General features: G+C 43.1%; 1 protein-coding gene across 2 annotated transcripts; it reads right to left on the reverse strand.

The window, feature by feature from the left end:
- Positions 1 to 366: 366 nt before the first annotated feature.
- snx6 (sorting nexin 6) lies at positions 367 to 23,061 on the reverse strand. 2 transcript variants are annotated; one of them, XM_083791494.1, is made up of 14 exons: positions 23,028 to 23,061; positions 22,762 to 22,809; positions 19,873 to 19,977; positions 16,390 to 16,500; positions 12,490 to 12,611; positions 11,644 to 11,767; positions 10,791 to 10,886; positions 10,515 to 10,620; positions 9,536 to 9,611; positions 8,515 to 8,554; positions 4,358 to 4,444; positions 3,867 to 4,026; positions 3,488 to 3,573; positions 367 to 3,042 (listed from the first exon to the last, which is right to left on the reverse strand). In XM_083791494.1, exons 1-14 carry the CDS (start codon positions 23,031 to 23,033, stop codon positions 2,989 to 2,991), a joined length of 1,221 nt encoding a protein of 406 aa, XP_083647620.1. In that variant the 5' UTR covers positions 23,034 to 23,061; the 3' UTR covers positions 367 to 2,988. The 2 variants fall into 2 exon arrangements, with proteins under 2 accessions (XP_083647620.1, XP_083647619.1); XM_083791493.1 differs by having other exon boundaries at positions 22,762 to 22,812.
- Between the last annotated feature and the right edge of the window lie 452 nt (positions 23,062 to 23,513).

A 23,513-nucleotide genomic window follows, 5' to 3' on the forward strand; every position in this document is an offset into this window, starting at 1 on the left:
ACCATCAGGTCGAAATTGGTGAGATGACCTTTGACACCATCTAAATGTCTCAATAGAAGAGCAGGGAGACAATACAACCACCTCAAATTGAATATTAACATACTCTACCAACATACATACAGATAAGACACAATTAAAATGTATTCACAAAAAAAAAGGTTAACGCAGTGAGGCTTTAACCACTTTCACTTAAGTTTACAAAAATAAGTTGTGAGCCGGTATAGTAGTCCTGCTGATTTCAATACGTTTGTGTGACTGGCTGACCGCCATATGATGAAGGGATCGATTTATGAACAAAATGGGTTGAAATTATGGAGATACACTCCTGTACAAAGACAATAGTTAGAAGTCAGTTCTCAGACAATGGAACATTTATAAGAAAGTGTTTTTATTGAGCTTTTAATATGAACAGATGATACCATTTTGCTCTCCTGTACGTGTCTCAGCATTACACATCCATCGCTAAAATGCTAAATGTCTAAAAACAAAACTTAAAAAAAATAAGTGTTGACGAACGGCTGTAATTAAGACTCACGGAAGATAAAATGTGTTGATTTTCGTGTCTAAAAAGGTAGACAAACATGACGTGAATTTCATAACAATTTATTTATCATTTCTTTCATTTAATTTCTCATGATGACCGCTCCTTTCAGCGCATTTGCAAGTTAACGGAAGCTTTGGTCACATAAAACATTCAACTACACTGAAAGAGAAAAAATAATAATCTGTTTGTGAATCGATCCGAGTGATTTGATTTATCTGTATCTAATGAGGCATTCAAAACGTTCAACTTTACAACCAACAGGCCACAGACGTTGACTAATGACTCTTTTCCACTACGAAGGGTTAACCAAGAACCTTACAGAACCGAACTGCAAAGTTCTGATGTTTTTAAATTTCCATCATAACCAGAACCAACCTTACGGTATTACTAAAAATAGACCATGTACAAGCTCACAATGTGTGGCATCACGATGGCATTGTGAGCTTGTAGATCTACTATTTTCTCTATTAAAAAAACCCAACCTTTTTGAAGTATTGAAAGTATACGTTGTGGGTAGGGTTAGATCCTTTAGGATTTTAATGGTTCCCTTCAACGATTCTAAATAGGGGATTCCAGACGGACCTTTACAGGACTGTAACTCTGAGTGTACACATGGAAGTATTTGTACACTCTCTGAGTCATGGTGGTCCTTGAAATTAAACCGTTGGAGGACAACCGAACCCGTATTGTAAATGTTATTGTACGCCAGACGTGAAAGTCCACACACTCTGACGGCGTGACAAATGCGACGGAACCAACATTCATACCAGACAGACTGAGCTCCATAAAGCAACAACAGGCCACGGATGTTACAAACCAACGCGTCACACAGACACTTCCATAACCCACAGACAGGCCGACCTGCGTTAACGACTAACGAGACAAACGGAGATGTTACTTAAGGCCAACAGACAGATTCACTTAAAAAAAAAAATTACTTTGTGAGACGATGATGATGAAGATTAAACAGACCATTAGTAACGGGGACAGATAATAAGTGCTGTCAATCAGCTGCACTCAACAAGGTAACGAAGCAGCACTGAAACGTTTACTCAAACTCAGTCAACACCCTCCCAGACTCACAGCAAGAGAGAACTGAGCTCACTGTGTGTGTGTGTGTGTGTGTGTGTTTGTGAGAGCCCGTTCGATGCAGAGTCCTAGACAAAATGTTAACTAATGTTTTTACCCATAGTTGATGCACAAGTAAATAGTAAATATACATAAAAACACACATGTTAACTGAACTTTATTTTTCATTAAACCACCTAAAGCCCTATTGAAAACATCTTCCGATCTATAGCTTGTTGATGGACCTTCTTTTTTTTTACATTTTGGAAAACATTTCTAAATAGGGACGGCAGGCCGGAAGTGGTTAAAGATCCGGCTAAATAATTGCAGACACCGATGGCGTCAACAGTCAAATAATGGTCGATATTTCACTCAGGCTCTAATGTGGCGTGCTTGTGCGTGTGTCTGTGTGCGTGAGTGTGTGAATGGCCATCTGTATGCGTGCGTGTGTGTTCGTGCATGTGTGTGTGTAAATGGGTGTCTGTGTGCGTGCGTGTGGACATTACAGTGCATCAGCTCTGGGGAACGTGTCTCGACTCTCGATGAAAAACAACCAGAGGATAAATGGTGTTCTGGAACTGAAACCGGGGGGTGAGTTCTGTTCCACAGACAGCTGAACTGAGGTCAGCTCAGGAACACGTCACTGGTTGACGTTCGGACGCTACAGCTGAACCCAGACCAGCTGCAGTACAGTCCCACTACAGGCTGTGAAACTAACCGCACCTGGTTGAAGGCCACTCTAATTAACGTGATGACATTAGAACCCTCTTTAGTGACTCACTCCGAGGTCACCCTGGGAACACCCCGGAGGTCACGGCCAAGGGGTGGCCCTGCATGGGCTGAGGGGCCCCAGGCTGGGAGCCAAGGGGTGGCCCTGGGCTGAGGGGCCCCAGGCTGGGAGCCAAGGGGTGGCCCTGGGCTGAGGGGCCCCAGGCTGGGAGCCAAGGGGTGGCCCTGGGCTGAGGGGCCCCAGGATGGGACTAGCCACTATAAAGTGTTAAAAGTTGTCATTTTGTCTTCCATGTTAAAACAATGTAGAGAAAGTGGTTCTCAAAGTGGGGTCTGGGGACCATCTAGGGCCGCTCGATGGGGGTTCCAATGGACCCTTAAAAAGATCTGTCTGTGAGGGTGTACAAAATGTACGTTATGGAGGCACCACTGTGAGAACCACTGATAGAGGGAGGGAGGGGGGGAGAGAGAGGGAGAGAGTTCTCTCTGATGTCAGACACTATGTTCCAGAATGTATTCGTCTTCTTCTGCTGTTCATCGAACGTCCTGATGTCCGTCCGTCCGTCCGTCCATCCGTCCGGAGACAGACAGACAGACGGAGGGGTGCTGGGAGAGGAGCCGTCTGTCTGCTTGGAAGAGACAGACAGTTAACTGTCTCCTTTCAAAACGCCAAGGCAACTCTGCAGCAACTGAAGATTCCCCTGGACAGACACACAGGATCAATTCATATTAGTGTTATTATTGCTTTTAATTTCCTGAGACACCCTGGGCATTAATAATAATAATAAAATGAAATAATAATAATACTGGGCATTAATGATCCAAGTCTTAATCTAGACTCTTCACCACCCGTACCGTAATATGACATTTACAATGTAGGCGCTCTTAATCCAGAACGATTTACAGTAAGCAAGAACAAAATCATGGCAATACATCACATGCATAAAACAGTCATAGGTAAGCTGGAGTATCTATATAATGAAACTATGCGTATGCTATGTCTACATAAAATGCTAAGTTGACCCTTTGGCTCTGTAAGCCTCTGTAAGGTCGTCGAGGCTAGGGCAAGTGCACTTGCTATATGACATAAATATAAGGTGCTATAAAGTAACAATGCAGTTTGTACTGTACAACAGTGCTGTGTACCTTGGCGTGTTTCAGTTCCAACTCTGCCAGCTCCACCAGGTTCTTTCTGAAAGCTGCCACTCGCCTCGTCTTGAAGTCGATGAGTTCTGAGAACACAAAACAAACCATCACAGATGTTTATGTATCACTTGAAGTGATATTTTCCTCATTAAAATAAGGGTTAAATGGCTCTATATTCAGAGTTTGTTCAGTAACTCTCTCCAGCTCAAACATAAGTCAGGATAAATAGCAATTGTATCCAGTCAGGAGAGATGAGTCATACATGATAAAGGATAAACACCTGAAACGGGAGGTGATAAAACCAAGAAAATGAGCGGACACATTTTGAACTGAAGCTGATAATGTGCTCTCTCTGGCAGACAGACAGACAGACAGACACCTTGCTTGGCAGACTCTGAGATCTTTTCAAACTTGTGGCAGCAGATCTGCTGAGTGCTCTCAGCCTGCAGGACGTCTTTATTCTTGGCTCTGGCTTTATCCAGAGCCTTGTTAGCGTTCTCGTAGTCCACCAACGCACGGCCACGCCTGTACAACAGGTCCTGGAACACACACACACGACACATTGACCAGCAGTTTAAGTATCACGACAGCAGTGTGTGTAACGAGAAATATAATATCTCTTTTACGAGGGAGCCGTCAAAATTAAGATTGTCCGAAGACAGGACACATATAGGAGACAGAAGGACAGCTGAGAGGGAGACAGACAGTAGGACAGCCAAGAGGGAGACAGTGTAGGAGACAGATAGTAGGACAGCTGAGAGGGAGACGGTGTAGGAGAGACAGACAGCAGAGAGGGAGACAGTGTAGGAGAGACAGTCAGCAGGACAGAGACAGTAGGAGAGACAGACAGCAGGACAGACAGACAGTTACCTTAGCAGCCTGGGACTCTCTCAGGTAATATTTCAGCAAGTCAGCCAGCTTCAAGTCCTCATCTGCTGCGACCCGCGCCTCGATCTTCTACACACACACACACACACACACACACACACACACACACACACACACACACACACACACACACACACACACACACACACACACACACACACACACACACAGGCCATTCACCTTCAGTAGTAAACACCAACCCTAAAATGGCAGCAGCCCTGGGGCCTATTTCACGAAACTTGGATTAGAGATTAAGCCGGGCTTTAACACATATCCTGGCTTAATATATCCTGGATCAGTGTTTAACCGGTTTCATGAAAGCTGGTTGATCTTGCCAGATTAACTTAACCAGTTAACCTGGATATGTTGAGGCTTGATTCGGTTTCATGAAAGTGATGCTACATAAGTTACCATGGAAACTAATGCTTTGGACTTAGCCTGCTCCGGACCAGGCTAACAGCCTGGTTTAACCTAATCCTGATGTCTTTACTGTTCATTAAGCAGTCAAACTGATCACAAACCAATGATGTTTTCCAGATTTATTCAATTATTATGGGTTTATGTTGCCTTATTTGTATCGGTCTGCATTAAAGGACTAATTTAAGCACTATATAAAATCAAATAACCAAAATATATCGGCTGCACAACATCATGACAGCTTGTGAGCTTGTAGATCAGCTGCTTTTGGTGAATGTTCCCCATGAATAGGTTTGCTGTCGTGCAAGTGCACGGTTAAGAAGAATTATTATATTATATTATATTATATTATTATATCTTTTTTTTTGTAAAAGTGAAAACCACTAAATATTACCATTACTCATTGTATTACAACATAATTACCATTGTAACGTTTCACCCACTACTAGTCCTACATACTTACACCTAGAAACCCCATTCAAACCTATTTAGGTTCATCCTACGGTGGACATGTGTGCCTGAAAAGGAATCTTTGAAATGTTTAATCGTTTTAGAAATATAGTGCTTTCAAATTTGAGACATTTATAGGCAGATAGTGGCACTTTCACCTAGAAACTCCATTCACACTTTGTAAAATTCAGCTTACTGTGGAGACACATGCTGGAACTTTTTACTTTGAAATGTTTTGTAGTTTCTGAGTTATTTAACTTAAACGCCCAATGCATTCTCAATGGCAATAGCACAAACTTTGGCATGCTACATGAACCCATGACCCGGACCTGTCTGGACAACAACCCCCTTCCCCAAAGGTAGCTCCCTCAGAGGAGGGAGTTATGGCCAAATATCACAATGCGACAATATCATTATGCTTACAATATTAAGAATTCTGTTTTAAGTTAATAGTAGTGGTAAAATGTAAACTATATTTTTGGGGTAGTTAATCATTCAGTCTATCCACTATTGAGAGTATGTTCTCTCTTTAATTACAGCAGCAGTATTTATTTTAGAAGCTTAAGTCCTTGTATCAGTAAGTCTTGAATAGATTAGTAAAGATAATGAGATATACAGAAGGGGGCTGTAATGCAACTATTAAGGATGCAAACTGCCATAATACCGCATGAAGAAGAAGGATCAGTAAATCTGTGATCCACATAAGGGGTCTAGAGACAAAAAGCCAGACTGTCTATTAAGCCAGGCTTGCTGATCCCGGCTCGCCAAATCCACCAATTCTGAGCCTCGCTTGGCTTTAGTGGAACGGAATAAACCAGGCTGTAAAGATCAGGATTTAAAAAGCCTGGCTTTGGCCTAAATCCTGGATTAGTTAATCCAAGTTTCGTGAAATAGGCCCCAGGTGTGCTATAATGCGTTGTGTCGTTGCTCTCGTCTCTCGTTGCGCTGCCGCTCATGGACCTCTGGGTGAATACAGCCGATCCTCTCCCGTTGACGACGCAGCTATAGAGCTAACTGGAGCTAAAACTGACAAACACATGTCGCGAAACACTTCTCCAGCCGGTCCTACTTCCTCCTTCTCTCCTCTCTTCCTCCACTCTGCACCTCCATTCATAGTTACACATAACGACGCTCCGTGCGTCGCCTGCCGTGCGTGTGCGATTGGTGGAAAACGGAGGTGTGTGTGTGGGCGTGCATGTGACGTTGGATTTTAACAGGTTCAATGTGGCTCCAAATGGATCGCCGCCACCGCGCACACACACACACTAGAGCCCTGCACGTGCGTAAAATATAGGCCCTGGCCCGGCCCGGGGCCCGTGGAGTTAAAGCTCGTCCGGCCCTAAGCCCGTTGGTAAAGTCCAGAAACGGCCCGAGCCCGGCCCAGAAGCCCGACATATTTTTATTTAATATTTCAAGCATGCGTGCCGCCGCCGCGGTCGCTCGATTTGTGCACTGACGCAGCAGCAGCAGCAGCTACTCACTCACAGCTGCACTATATCGCTCTGATAAACCCACATTAAGGAACAAGAAGTCAATAAGACACAGACATCACACTAAAAAGTAGCCTACTTAATTATAGTTTTATACAGTAGCTGCTGCACGTGCACTGTCAATCAGAGCAACGCGTTGTGAGCTTGTAGATCGGCTATCGCGGACTCACGCTGCATTATAAAACCCAGAGTAGACGGACAATAATAAGAACACTTACGTTATGTATCTGCAGTTTCTGCAATGTACAAATCCCCAAAATTTGTTTAGTGTGGTAATAATGCTCCCGCAGTATTTCATTTGCTTTTATTGCGGACTGCGGAGCTCCTGAGATGTAGGTTCTGTCTAGGAGAGCCGTAGCCTACTTAGTACTCGGTGTGTGTGTGCGCACACACACAGCTGCGCTGCATAATAATTAAGAGAGAGAGGACGAGAGTTTAGGCGATAGATAGAATGTAAAACACGTTTCAAAGTCTTTATAGTTTTGACCAGATTTTAGTGTGTGCGTGGCCACTGTGGGGGGGTTATTGTCACGTCACTATGGAGCAGACAGCAGCATGCTGCTGAAGCAAGTCCAGTCTGGGTGAAATTCACATCGGAAAATTTATATAACGGCACATTAGCCCGCCCGGCCCACGGCCCGTTGGTCAGGGAGAGAGACGGCCCGGGCCCGGCCCGTTTTGGCGAGCCGGGCCGGGCCCCGTCAGTAGCCGACGGGCTTGCAGGTCTCTAACACACACCTGCCAGTGGTTTTTATTAAATACCGTGTGCTGTAGGTTCCGTTAAGACCAAATATCCACTTGTTTTCCACTCAATGGAATAACCAGTTAATCATTCTAGCAGTTCAATCCTTAAAGTCGGCCATACCACCCAGAGGACCACAAAAGGATATTCATGTAGTGTTTTAAAACAACATGCCAGTCACCAGAGGGTTTAACTAAATCAGTGGTTCTCAAATGGGGTGCCTGTACCCCCTAGCAGTAAGCGGAGGTACTACAGGGTACGTGGAGTGGAAGTGGACAATGGAATCATTTATTGTGCTGTTCCGTTTAATGATAAAACATTTAATTGATACTTTGTGTCAATCTGCTGATCGTGTGTGAAACCAATTAAATGTTGAATAGTACAGCTGCATAAAAAGCAGTAATTCTTTTAACATCAAAACTGGTCCTAATGAAATGTTATTATGCCCAGTTTAAAATACATCTGCTCAGGAGGCCCTAATTGCATCTCTTTCACTTATTTCTTATTTATTTGTAATGTAAAAATCTATCCAAAAAGGTGGCTTATTTGATTCAGAAATCATTTATTATTTATTTGTAATGTTAAATCTATCAAAAGGTGGCTTATTTGATTCAGAAATAGTTTCTTATTTATTTGCAATGTTAAATCTATCAAAAGGTGGGTTATTGAATTCAGAAATCCTTTCTTATTTATTTGTAATGTTAAATCAGCTATCAACAGTGTTGCGCAAAAGCACTGAAAATAGACAACCTACAAGCTCAGAACATGTTGCATCGTGATAGTCGTACTATTTGTCGTTACCGCCGTGAAACCCATCTCTTGGAGCGGTGAGCCGCAGCCGTGCCGCACTCGGGAATCATTTGTAGTTGATCCCAGTTGACCCAATCCAACCCATTGATGCCGAGTGCCAAGCAGGGAGGCATCATGACCTGGCCGGGGATCGAACCCCTGACCTCCCAGTTCCAGGGCAGACACTCTAACCACAAGGCCACTGTCTGGTGAAGGGTTGATAGTACTACCGATTCAGAACACATACGTACCCTCGTCTTTTCAAACAGCTCCGACACCTTCAGGAAAAACCTGAAAAATACAAACGCTTCAGTCAGAACAGAATTAACATCCTACGTGATCACTCTACTGCCTCACACGTCAAAATGATCACTCTACTGTCTCACACGTCAAAATGTCAAAATGATCACTCTACTGTCTCACACGTCAAAATGATCACTCTACTGCCTCACACGTCAAAATGATCACTCTACTGTCTCACACGTTAAAATTATCACTCTACTGCCTCACACGTCAAAATGTCAAAGTGATCAGTCTACTGTCTCACACGTCAAAATGTCAAAATGATCACTCTACTGTCTCACATGTCAAAATAATCACTCTACTGCCTCACACGTCAAAATGATCACTCTACTGTCTCACACGTCAAAATGATCACTCTACTGCCTCACACGTCAAAATGATCACTCTACTGCCTCACACGTCAAAATGATCACACTACTGTCTCACACGTCAAAATGATCACACTACTGTCTCACACGTCAAAATGATCACTCTACTGTCTCACAAGTCAAAATGATCACTCTACTGTCTCACACGTCAAAATGATCACTCTACTGCCTCACAAGTCAAAATGATCACTCTACTGCGTCACGTCAAAATTTGGATTTGGAAAAGAAAGAGCGGATTTGTCGTGGACCTGGTGACGAGGCCGTCGCGTTATGACGACGAAACCGGAAATCAAGCCATGCTCTGGGCTGCTAGGGCTTCTGGGAAAATGAGCTCAATGCAAGTGAACGGGCGGTTTGTTTGGACTACAACATGCTGTGGAGGCAGTCTTTGTTTTGCATTGTAACGGCGGCGTGTTTTTCTCTTCCAACAACAAACCATGGGACTATTTTCTGGCGGATTTTCGTGAATCAAAGCTGCAAATACTTTGGCGTATGCTCCAAAGGTAATAAGACAATCTAGGCAGCGTTGGGATATTGGATTAAATAGCGGGGAACACGGGTTACGCAGTAGAACTGTTAATACTAGTAGTGAAGTACATACTTGCAGACGTCAGTATTGTCTTGTGTTCCTAAGCTGTACAGCGTGGAAGCGATTCTATTGATGTCATCTGCAGCATCTGGAACAAAGTCACAGCATTATAATTATCATCGTCACCATTCATAATAATAATAATCAGATTTCACTTATTTTCCCCAGAATCAGTGTGAAGTGAACTTTAGTCTCAGTACAAATCAGCAGATGCAGAATGCAGACATCCCTGTTGAGGTGACTAAGCCAACATTCATGTCTCACCCAGGATTCAAACCTATTTGGAGGAGCGACATAGAACATGAATTGGGCTGAGCTTAAACGTAAACGTCTTTAAATAAATACTTTCTGAAAAGTCAATGAGGAAAATGAACGGGGATTTCTTCTCCGGGTCTCTCGAGGGGGCGGGACTGCGACGCTCGATAGAAGTGAAGGTATTTTCAAGATGAGCTGCAATTTTCACTGCTTTTATACAGTATAAAATGGGGCATAAATGTCTGAATAGAAAAAAAAAAAAAAAAAAGATCAAATGTGACTCTTTTTGATCCAGAGACAGAGTCATGGTGGCAAGACTAACTGTTCAGGAGAGGATAAAACCTTTTTTTTAAATCCAAAATGGGTTAATAGCATAGGCAGACTCTTCATATACTAGATATCTGAAATAAATATCAGAGCTGAAATCGACATGTAAATATGAAATAAATGCTTAAACATGTAGCTAGGTGTAATGTTACAGACCACAGAAGTGAACTTTTCAGGACAGTTTTCTCAACTCGCTGTCTTCCGCAAGACATTACTCTATAAGCCACATCTCCAAAACTGGTGGGTCAAACTGAGCAACCAATGTGTCAATTTGAAGAATGACACATTGAAATGGAAAAAAAAAAGAAAAAAGATTCAATGACTTAGCCTCTGTCAGAAACGGTCACAAATATAGAATGTGTCGCCCTTGGTGAAAATGCAGTGTGGAGGGAGCAAGGGAGACACGTACTTTTATGAGATCTGATCATTTTGTCAGATTTAGCGGAGGCGTCTTTGACTCTGTTGTGATACTCCAACAGGAATGTCTTCTCGTGCTCGAAGAAGTCATCTACATCCTACAAACACACACACTTTGCATTTAGTCATTCTGGGCCAAGGTATTTAATGTTGAGGGGAAAAAGGAGCATACAAGTATAAAGCAAACGATGTACATAGGGTTCAAAGGAAAGAAAGCTACTTCTTTCACATGTCAACACCATCCAATATCTCCACGTAAATGTGTTACCTTCACTCCAGACACCATAACTCCGTCTGCGGACTTCACCACGTTCTTGAAGAAGTCCTCCAACTTCTCTTTCTTGTTTTTCCCTCGAACGCTCAGCTGAGAACACGTCGAAAACATGTTGATAGCATTAACACAACAACCGGGAGGACTCTCTGGTCAACTGGGTAATAACAGGTCCATTATACGTGCTAGACTTTAAACACAGAGCACCAATGAATTCTAGTGTAAAGTTGCGTTCAGGCCTGAATAGCCAGAGATCACACACAAAGTCGATACAAAGACAAGAAGTTGCGTGAAATCCAACTGAAGCGACCTTTAATTATGTTAAATAAATTTGCACCGGGGCGCCCGCTGGATTCGCGGTCCAGGCGCACGCCACAGATAGGCTGTGGCCTGACAGCTCGTTGCGTGTTCCGAGTCCCGTTCATGACGACCTTTGCTGCATGTCTCTCCAGTCTTGGGTGAACGAGCGGGTCCATATGGTTACTCTCCCAAAGTAAAATGACTGTCTACAAAGACTGGTTTTTGTGCCAATTCGCTTATTTCCATCGAAATAAGTAGTAAAGTGTGCCGCTTGGGATACTATTTACATTATGAAGAGAGGATATATACAAAAAAAAATATATAAGCAAATTAGCACAACACCCCATTCAATTCAATGCAATTAATTGAGGGCTTATATTAGGGGAAATAGCCAATAATGCGCTTTTGCACAAAATAACACCTGGACCTCTTTGGTGCGGACATAACAACTACAAATAAAAAGGTAAGAAAGCCTTCTAGCATGGAATTCTCCTTTAAAGCGATTGAAGCGACAAATGGTTAAGGTTCAGTCATGGACAGTTGTACTCACATCCTGATTGTACTCCAGGAACACGTGGAAGTTGAGGTCCTTCCTGAGGACCGGATGAGCAGCGACACGACACAGAAACACCTCATGCATCGCTACCGTCTTCTTAAAGATAGCCAAGTACTCTCTGTTACACACACACACACACACACACACACACACACACACACACACACACACACACACACACACACACACAAATAGTGCAGGTGCAGTAGAGTTACACTTACAAAATCATGGCATGTGTTTTCATGTTACAACAGTCACTCAGCATCTATCTATGGGTATAAGTAGCAGCGTCTCCGCCATATGTGGCGACTGCCAATTATAGCAGAGACATTTTTTTTTAAAGATTGTGTTACTATCATTTCGGCTGAGCAGCAAGAGATATATAGTATTTTGATATCATCATATTTAGGATACATTTGAGCGACTGTAAAGACGAAACGGAAGTGGTCACGTTCGCTTCATGGTTTAATCATCAACGGAGCGTCCGTGCTCTAGACTGTATGACCGGAACGAAGCATTCCAACATTGTGGGAGGCAACAGTCTGGCCATGCGAGAGTTGAGACCAAGTATTGAAGCAAGACTAGTATATTCACACATCTAAATCTAACACAACCATTAACCATTCATTGGAATAACTGCAGTCACGGTGGCTGCCATGTTTATACCCTGCTGGTCGTTTTTAACCTGAACTGGAAAACAAAGTATTATTATATTCTTTTCATTCCTGTTCATCAGCAGTACAATGCCACAATGTAGCTTTGATGTCGCATGCAGGCCCTCTGCTCTCGGTGCCTTGCTCGATGGTACGTAACTTTGAAGGGACTTGAGAAATTACTCACGCCTCCAGTTCCTGTTTCATCTTGGTAAACTCCTCCTTGGTCATGGAGCCCTCACCCTCCCCCAGTTTCTGCAGTTTCTCCCTGGAAGCATCAAAGTCGGGCCTGGGAGGGGCAGGCGGGATCTGAACAACAACAACAGAGCACATCCATTAGGACTAGCATAGGGCTAGCATAGGGTAGCATTTACCCACCCTGTAACAATCAGTGTACAGTAGGCTATAGGGTGCTGCGTTGCTGCTTGCCCATCGGCCCATGGCTCTTTAGCTGACTGGTAACGTACGCAAAATAGGATTTATACTATAGGTCAGAGTAATCCAGTAACAGAGTGGCGACACTAGCGTTGACTCCCAATGGAACAATGGAATGCCCAAGTGCTCATTCTACTGTATAGTCAATGAGATAGTTCCAATGTTACCAGAGCCCGCTTTGTCTAAATGGGATAGTTCCAAAGTTCCAATGTTTGTAACTATAGCCCATAGCACCGCGCTTTGTCTCAAGGGATAGTTCCAATGTTTGTAACTATAGCCCATAGTACCGCACTTTGTCTCAATGGGATAGTTCCAATGTTTGTAACTATAGCCCATAGCACCCCGCTTTGTCTCAATGAGATAGTTCCAATGTTTGGAACTATAGCTCATAGCACCCCGCTTTGTCTCAATGGGATAGTTCCAATGTTTGGAACTATAGCCCATAGGCACCCTTGCGGCGAGATTGAAACGTCTTACTACATTACTCTGACCGAGGCTACACTAGGAACAGTGATGTCATTTACCCATCCTATAACAACTAGGAGCGGTGAGCAGCCATTGTGTGACACTCTGGGAGCAATTTGGGGGTTAAGTCTTGCTCAGGGACACACAGACACATTCCTCTGGCTCCCCTCACTGACCCTCTCAGCTATGGGACAACCAGGACCTCTGGCTCCCCCATGGCTCACTGACCCTCTCAGCTATGGGACAACCAGGACCTCTGGCTCCCCCTAAAGATTATAAAAAATACAAGAATAAACAATATTAATAATAATCATGCTGTGGAACGTGTAGAGCCAACTAGAAGTGCCTTGGGGCAGTCATAGACTAAACTGACCTTCAAGCAGAACTGTGATGAGTGGTGTGTAAAAAAAATACATCAGCGATTGCGGTCTTTGGAGTGGTTGCACCACTCAAAAATATAAAATAAAGGCAAACGCCGCAAAAAATAAACGCATAAAAACAATAAAGAAAAATGTGTTCTCAGACTGATAAAAACAAGACCAGCCTTTTTTATTGAATCCAACCTAGTCTTGTTCCATTTGTGACATCATGGTTCCCTTTGTGTCATCATGGTTTGAATGATAATCCGTCACTGGAGAACAAACATTCTCTAAAGCAGTGGTTCCCAAAGTGGGGTCCGGGGACCCCCCAGGGGTCCTTGAGGGAGTTCCAGGGGGTCCCAAACAAAAAATGATAGTTTGGAACCAAATTAACCCATTATAGGTCTGTAACTACTCTCAGAGTTAACTTAAAATTGATTTTACAATATGAATCGCGGTCCCAGGTATAAAAATGCCATTAAATGGGGATCCGTAGCCTAATGCATGTCAAACTGAGGGTCCTGAGAGCCGTAAAAACTCTTATGGGGGTCCCTGGCATATATCTTCAAACGCAGGCTAATGAGTGTCATTTTGGGGGTCCGTGATGCGATATCTATAAGCTCACAACGTGTCGCGTCAAGCCACGTTGTGAGCTTGTAGATCGGCTATTTTCACTACTTCTTAAATATTTGTTCTAATTTATGTAATTTCTTTACTTTACTGAAGAAAAAAACCCATTGTATTTTGTTATTTGTTCATGAAAAGTTGAGCTTTTTTAGGGGACCCATAACAATGTGTCCGCGACCCACAAATTGGTCCACAACCCACTGTTTGGGAAACAGTGCTCTAGAGCATAATTGTCATAATTGTGTTCCAGTAAACTTACAGGCGAGTCTCAACTCAGCCCTTGAGTTCTCCTACACTCCCCACATCAAAGCTGCAAGGCGTGTTTTTTCCCCATACAGGTAGGAAAATAAACGATATAGACCATATTTTGTACCTGCAGGCATTGCACGACGAAACGACAAGACAATACACCTCATCTAGTCACGGCACTGACGCTCAGAGTGTGCGAGTGAATGTGTGTGTGTGTGTGTAAAAAGCACTTTCATGACCTTCTCGGTATGTTTAAATGCATTTGGTTTGTTTAGACATCTGCAATCTGTGTACTTAGGTTGTGATGTCTTGCTTTTAACTGGATTGCTGCATTTCCCTTCTGAAAAACACATGTACACGCGGGTACAAATAAAGAACCTTGAACCTTAAACACAGCAGCACACAATACACTATAACTAGTAATACAATGATCTAGCACTCATTAACTCTGTTAGTACCGCAGCTGCACTGCACACTATTCTTAAAAAGCAGTCGCCAAGTGTACAATCAAGGCATCGCAATCACCAACTACTACAACGTTTAGTTATCATAGTCACCAACTAGAGCGGCCGGATGGGAACCGCAAGGTTCCCAGTTCGATCCCTGTGGGCTCCCCCAGAGTTAGTGTCGAAGTGTCCTTGAGCAAGACTCTGAACCCCCTAAATGCTCCCGATGTGCAGGTTGGGTGCCTTGCATGGTTTCCACCGCCATCGGTGTATGAATGCGTGTGTGAATGGGTGAATGTAATGCACAATCTATTTTATGTAAAGCGCCTTGGATAAAAGCGCTATATAAATGCAGCATCACCCGACAATTTAATACAAAAACCTAGCACCTAGCATGAAATGAATCTGTGACCTCTTAGTCTTCTTTCTTTGTCTGTGCTTGCCGAAAATAGCAGATCTGCACGGTCAAAATGAGGTGCAGAGCAACACGACGTGAGTGGCTGATGTACAACAAGGTACACACATTACCTAAACCGGGCGTAAATAAATGAGGCACAGACTAGGAATTAACAAATAAAAGCAATTCCAGTGAGTCCTGTTAAGAATCTATTGTTGTCTCTCCTTTCCACCAAAATAATAGAGAAGGATAGGATAGTAGGATGGATAAGGACTCTGATCGATAAGGATTGCTAAGCCGGTGACCAAGAATCTATCTACCGGTATCTATAAATGCACCATGTCTCTGTATGTAAAGAGATTAAATTAGGGTGCATTTTGCATCCCAAACCGCAGTTTATAGTTAAGGGACGCAATAAAACAACGACCTCTGCATCCACGGGATGCACTACTGTACTCTTTTTTATTCTAGTTTATTTATAAATACAAACGACCTCTGCATCCATGGGATGCACTACTGTACTACTGTACTGTTTTTTATTCTAGTTTATTTATAAATAATAACAACGACCTCTGCATCCACGGGATGAACTAATGTACTACTGTACTGTTTTTTATTCTAGTTTATTTTGCCAGTTTTAGTTAATAATAATAATTTCTTCTTCTGTTTTCTACATGAATATAACCACAGTATAACCATATAAAATGAAATGGGAGTTAAATGCTGCAATTTGTGGGAAAATATGACTCCTAATGTCGTTGAAGTGGGACTCATAAAATGTCCCTGGGACTCATTTCTAAAAGACCATCCCTGCATCCTGGGACTCATTACATTGAAAACCTATTTACATCACTGCATCACTTCAAATTCGAATGACATTACTTATCGACACACACGTTCCACAGACACCCCCACGGGGAGTGCAGTGCCCGGCGTCGAGTCGGTCGGACCCACGGTTGTCCAGAACCGCCACACGGTCAGGAATGTGGTAGTCTATTAGGTGTACAGTATAGGTCAATAAATGGAGGTGGTATTTAGTCCGGTACTTACGATGTAGCCTATAGGAGGTGTACAGTATAGATAAAAGGTCAATAAAGGGAGGTACTTACGATGTAGCCAGCATAGTCCTCATTCTCTATAAAGGAGTCGTGGAGCCAGATGAACTCCTCATGTTGACGAACAACAGAGAACTCATTCTGCTTAAAGTTAGGAAGAGTGCTCTGTAAATGTACACACACACACACACACACACACACACACACACACACACACACACACGAGAAGATTTGTCAAAATCTCAAACAAGCTAGCGCTCCGAGGTGTTTAAAGCGCTTTTTTGGATGCATCAGTCATTATAAATAGTAAATACTAACAGGTATGTCAAAAATAATTAACATTTTGGTCATTTATTATGCAGTAACAGTACACACATAAGTAGAGACATGACACCGGTTCTGTCACTCAATATGACTCACACTCCCCCAAAACATATGGGAATTTATAGTATATACACATCAAAGAAGCCACTGCATTTTTTAAAAGCCAATGCATTTTTAAAACAAGCCCAAAATAAAACGCAACCCGCAACTCGTCTTGGCAACCCTGGTTCTCCTTCTCTCCAGAGAGTCTGACGGCCCTCTCGTTCTGCATGCAACGACCCGTGGGACCCATTACTTTGAAAACCTAGTTAGTTACGTACATCACTTTACATTACTTTAGCTGTTGAAGAAAAATCGTGAACATGTAATATCTTTGAAAGTATATCCTTCAGAGCAAACGTTTTTAACTCAAATCTTTGCTACTGGGGGGGTCCCTGGAACTACATATTTTCAGATGGGGTTCGGCGGCCAATTATATATATTTTGGGGGGTCCTTGACATGGAAATGTTTGAGAATCACTGAGACAGAAACATGGGTTTTTCAGAAAACTGTCAGGATTTAGAAGATATTTGTAGAATCGTCCTCAGGTCTAAATGTGTTAAGGGCAACTAGCTGCCTGAGTTAAATCTCAAGTAACCAGCCTGGCTTGGAGTCATACATGACTCACATGCTGTACAGTACACCTCACATCAATAAAATAACCAAAATTGCATTTTTTTTTCCCACCTCCATTGAAACAAAGCAAAAGTATGACCCTTCCTGTCACAATCAGATGCAGAAAACATAAACCATGCCTTCATCACCAGTCACTAATCATGGACTACTGTAATAATGCCCTGCTCACTGGACTCCCAAGACAGGCCACAGACAACTTATACAAAGCTCTGCCGCAAGATTAACCAAAACAAAACACACATCAGTCCTGTGCGCTCTCCACTGGTTCCCGCCCGGTCTCCCATAGAATAGATTTCAAGAACAAAGGGAGTCTAACAGCACGCCTCAGCCTAAAGGTCCTTGCAAACATGAAGCGAGGAACACAGGCCTGGATCAACATAGGTCTACTCCAGGTCTGTTGAAGAGGGGGCGCAACAACGCAAGCGTAAAAATAAAAGCTTAACAGAATCCAGGTCTGGAGAGTCGCGGGCGTGTGCACGTAACGAGCACGCGCGCAACAAATTCACGGGACCGCAGCTCACGTAAATACGCTTGCGTTGTTGCACCGCGACATGTGAACTGTAGGCGCGTTTTATCGCTCCCCGCTTGCGAGGCCCTCAATACGTCTAGTCCGCTGCGTCACAGGAGCAGAGGACAACAGTTTCAGAAGAAGGGATTGGACACTGGACAGTTTAAGAATGACTGAGGTTTCCATTCTTCCATCAGAGTCATATTTTCAAGAAGGTTCTGCATGGTTTATAATGCACTCAATGGCCTAGAGACCTCTCTTACATTACAGATGTCTAATTGTCTAATTGCCATACGCTCCCAACTAGAGCACATCTAGGTCCACGGAGGCAGCGGTGGCTCAGGGGTAGAGTGGTCGGCTGCAGTGGCGTATGCAGGAATTAATTATTACCTTGGTCTGGGCATATCTGCCTGGGCACACTGCGCGCGCTAACGCAGATTTTCTTTTTAAATTAATTAATTAAATGAAGTCTTTTTTTTTATTAATTAATATGCATTTTTGCCTTCAATTTCCTAAAAATGTCAGAACTGCATTTAAATGAACTATACTGGACAATACAACCAACCAACCAGCGTAACAAAACAACTGCACAACACACCAACCAATACAACTGCACAACACACCAACTAATACAACTGCACAACACACCAACTAATACAACTGCACAATACACCAACTAATACAACTGCACAACACGCCAACCAATACAACTGGACAACACACCAACCAACCAAAGAATACACACAACTGGACAATACACCAACCAACCAAGAGGCTTTGATTTGATTGTGAAGAAATGTATTACAACCATCTCAGCAATTTGTATGGCTCCGTATATTATTGCATATTAACATATTTCTTGTCAATGGTTTTAAGAGAGTTGTAATGTAATATCTGTTTTTAATTTGACTGTTGACTGATCTGTTTATTATTATTTTTTATTCTATGCCCGTTGTATATGGGGTTTTTTTACGTGGTGTACCGTATTTGATGTTAACATTTATGTCTGAGCTAGGAGTGGGCAATATGGGAAAATATGATACAACACTAATGTGGAAGGCACCGAAAACATCCCAAACTGGCCTGAAAAAAAGCATCTTCTTTCAAAGCTGGCCTGAAAAAGCATCTATCAGGAAACTGCAAAAGTTACATTTAGAATGAGTGGGTCACACACTGCCACCATTTTTCTTTAATACTGGGGCTGTGAGACATGGACAAACTGCAATATTTATGCCATAATAATATCTCAATAGCTGTACAATATGACTTAAATTATGACTAAATTCCACTGACATATTATTGTGTTGCGTTTATGGCAAACTAAAGACAGTTTTTCCCCACTCAAAGCTCATTTGGCCTGTCAGGCAACCTGCCCAAACATTTTATTTACATGGCACGGGCAGTCAGTCGGGCAACCGTCATGTCTATCAGAACACCATTTATTGTACAAAAGCATTATTCAACCCGTCCTGTTCTGTTGTACTGTTCCGCATGTTCCTACAACGTACTGTCAATGCCTAACAAAAACATGTTCCTACTACATACTGTCCAGTGTCCATGCCTAACAGAAACATGTTCCTACAACATACTGTCCATGCCTAACAAAAACATGTTCCTACTACATACTGTCCATGCCTAACAGAAACATGTTCCTACAACATACTGTCCATGCCTAACAGAAACATGTTCCTACAACATACTGTCCATGATGCTCAATAGCTTTACAGGGTGCAGTACGTTGTACAACCCACCTCATCCCCTAACCTAACCATAACCGCAAGCACGGGAGCAGACGCTAGTCCGACATGCATCCGGAATGCTCCGTCGGAATTACATGCGGTCCCCTTACAATATGACTTATCTAAATTCCACAGACTTATTGTGTTGCGTTTATAGCAAACTAAAGACTCAAAATGCACCCTGAAGGCAAACCGCAACTGCCCAAACATTCTATTTACATGGCACGGGCAGCCAGTCTGGCAATAGTTATATTGCCAACCCCTGGCCTATGTAGCGACTAGTCTCTTACCTTGGTGTGAACGGTGAACTTGACCTTGTCCCTCTCGCTCAGGGCGTCAGAGATGTCGACCTGGAGCGTCGCATCTGTCTGGAGGTCCACGTTCACTGGCCGCGGCTGGACACACACACACACACACACACACACACACACACACACACACACACACACACACACACACACACACACACACTTTAGTTTCTTATATTACAATATGAAGTCATATAGATGGCAATGACTGGATGGCATATATTTTTTAACTGCATCAGACATTAGGTCAACAATACGGTCATGGCACACACACACTAGAGCTCTTCACCGGGACCTCCGATTCCGAAAATACTCGAGTGGACCTGAGACCCGCAAGGGTCGGAGCAGTGTTTTATCCTAATCACTCGGGCAGGGTCGGAATCGGCCGTATCCCCCGGGGACCTCGGGTCTGTCAATCATTATGTGTAATGCCCGAGTGGATCCGAGAAGACGTGTGCGTGTACGGTCTGTGCTTTTTTGTTGTTGTTGCAAATGTTAACTAGATAAAGTGCCTAGATAAAAGATATTTAAATAAACTAGAAATATGAGGAAATGACAGAGGGAGAAATCAACTTTTAACGACAGGAGTTTTCATGTTGTAGGGTAAGACGTCATTGGTATTATTGCCATCACCTGGGTGTGTCAGTCGTGAAATTTTCCTGACATTATGCCGTGTAAATGTTCAACAACACAGCCATGCAAAATAACATTGACAGCTATGAGGTGGCGAAAGCTTGACCTGCATAGCAACAGTCGCTAAACTATTTGGATTGGCATTGGACAATCGCTATCTGGGGTGGGTTTTAGCGAAGGGCTAATTGGATGATTTGAGGCATTTTGTTCCAAAAATGTGTTTTGCAATAATACACCTGTTGGTGGCGCCAATAACAGGCCAGTGTGAAAAGGGTGGGATATATTCCTCAGCCTAGTAGGAAAGTCTGTGAAAGATTTCACGTACATTGCACGCTGCGTTCATGATTTGAAGCCTTTTGATCAAAATGGGCCAATCCTGCAAACTTTGAAAGCCAATGTTAGCCAATTAGGATGGAAGATGAAATATTGGACAGATCCGTCTTGAACACAGGACTATAGAGATACTGTGTAACGATTTGCGGGATCTTTGGACAGAATCTGGGAGGAGTAATATAAAAGAATGTGTTTTACAAAAGTCGGCCTCCTGGTGGCGCTATAACAGGCAGTTCTGGAAAAGTTGGGGCATCTTTGGCCTCCAGGGAGTGTGTGCGCAAGATTTGGCATTGACCGGGTTAACAGTGCCGGAGAATAGCTGGTAACAGACGGACGCACACACAGTGTAAAACATACTCTCTCCCCATGCCTTTCGGCCTGGTGGAGACAAGCACGGACGGACGCGCACACAGACACACACACACGGACGGACGGACGGACGGAGTGCAAAACATACTCTCTCACCATGCCTTCGGCCTGGTGGAGACTAAAATAGAAAATAACATATTCAATCAGTGTGTGATCGGTCTGACTGACTGTAGAGACTCTTTCTCTCTGTCCGCTGCATGACAGTGCGCCATTGATGCGCTGCGGAGGGAAAAAACTTTTGAACTGAAGTTCTGTGTAACGCGTGGGCAGACCTAGGATCAGTTTATTGTTGCAGAGACATGAGTTTCAATGAGGTGAAAGCAAACGAGCAAAGCTGAAAGCAAATGAATATAAGAAGGTTAAAGCAACTCTCGTGCGTATCCCCACACGTGGATAAAGAAGAGGGCAAAGTAGGAGCTGTTATTTAAAGTGCATTGAGTGCCACACCTTGTTAATATTCCATTCAGCCAAGACCGGTAAAACTCTGTAAAAAACAAATGATCCTTTTGCATAATTTTAGATGCACGCACGCTGAGGAGAAGAGAAGAGACGAGTCCCTCTCTAGCCCTCTCACCTCATCTGCTGCAGCCTGCAGGGAACCTCTCTCTCTCTCTCTCTCTCTCGAAATGGTAAATGGCCAATACGTCAGCAATATTATTTCATAAAGTACACATGTATGTCTGCCTGGCTGGGTCGTAATCGGACGAAATAGTCACGGATCCATTCAGGTTTGGTTTTCCTATTTGAAAATGATTTCGGAACGGGTCAGAATCAGTAAAATGTCACAGAACCATTTTTTTGGACCCGTGAAGAGCTCGCACGCACGCACACACGCACACACACACACACACACACACACACCCCTCAATACGAACCCCCATTTTGTGTGGTTCTTGTATGCATGTGCAGTTTATAATAATAATACTATGAGTCACACTGACAGACACTCAAGAGATAAGACGAACCAATAAACCAATTACACTCCGCTTCTTTTTATTACTCTGTGTGTGTGTGTGTGTGTGTGTGTGTGTGTGTGTGTGTGTGTGTGTGTGTGTGTGTGTGTGTGTGTGTGTGTGTGTGTGTGTGTGTGTGTAAACATGCGAGTGAGTGAGTGAGTGACAGGCATGTGACTAGACTACTGCTGGCTGAATGCTTGGTCAGTCAGCACAATTAATTATATTTATGTTGGCTGCTGCTTCCCTTTAAGATTGAGTTTGACTAGTCTAGAACTGTCACTGATATCATATATGAACACTTGTACGTTAATAAAATAATAATAATACAATAATAAATAATCATCACCGTCCGGATGAGAATACAGAATCTTTGCTTATGTCAGCTAACGTTGACACACACACACACACACACACACACACACACACACACACACACACACACACACACACACGCTAATGTCCAGTGCGGCCTTATCCCGGCATGTTTAATGTTTAATAAACACCAATAATAATAATAATAATAATAATAATATATTAATAATAATAATAAAAACAAAATAATAAAATTGAAACAACTTACTCCTCTGTCTTCCTCGGAGAGGAAGTCAGGGCCGTCATCCAGCCCTTCCTGCTGGATGTAAACACAAACACAAACACGTTCATATTAAATCCTAAAACCAACAGAACGGGATTCAACGTGGACGAGCGTCCCGCCGCGACGACAACAACAAACAACACACATACACACACACGCTCTGGGAGACGAGACATTTGAACAGAGGAGAGATAGAGAGAGGTAGATAGATTATAGACACAGAGAGAGAGAGAGAGATGTAGGACACTCACCATCATGGCTGCTGACGGGTGGAGCACAGCGGAAGTCACGTGAGGACGTTGTGTGACGTCACGCGGGAAGTGACTGTCAAGTGGTTGGAATAAGTGAAGTGAAGTACTCTGATTTTATTTTATTTATTTATTTGTGTAGCCTATATACCCTATATTACTTAAATAACGGTAGATACAAATAATATACTCAGTAAAAAAATGTCTTTTAAAGTTTTGACATCAAATTTAGCCATCAAATCATACTCATGGTATTGGTTTTGTTTTAAGTTGTATTCAGCTACTTAATTTCAGATAGTTAACATTCTTTCTGTTCCTTTTCACTTCAGTTTGATCATCTATCACATGGGCAACATGCGGTCCGGGGGCCAGGATCGGCCCTTTGATCTTCTCAATCCGGACAGAATTTAGAGTTTTCTTTTAGCCAGAGTGGACGGATGGTAATCGCAAGGTTGCCAGTTCGAACCCGGGCTGCCCAGAGTTAGTGTC

Source organism: Protomyctophum parallelum (genome assembly GCF_964188405.1).
Source record: "Protomyctophum parallelum genome assembly, chromosome: 20".
In the NCBI taxonomy this organism is placed as follows: Eukaryota; Metazoa; Chordata; class Actinopteri; order Myctophiformes; family Myctophidae; genus Protomyctophum; species Protomyctophum parallelum.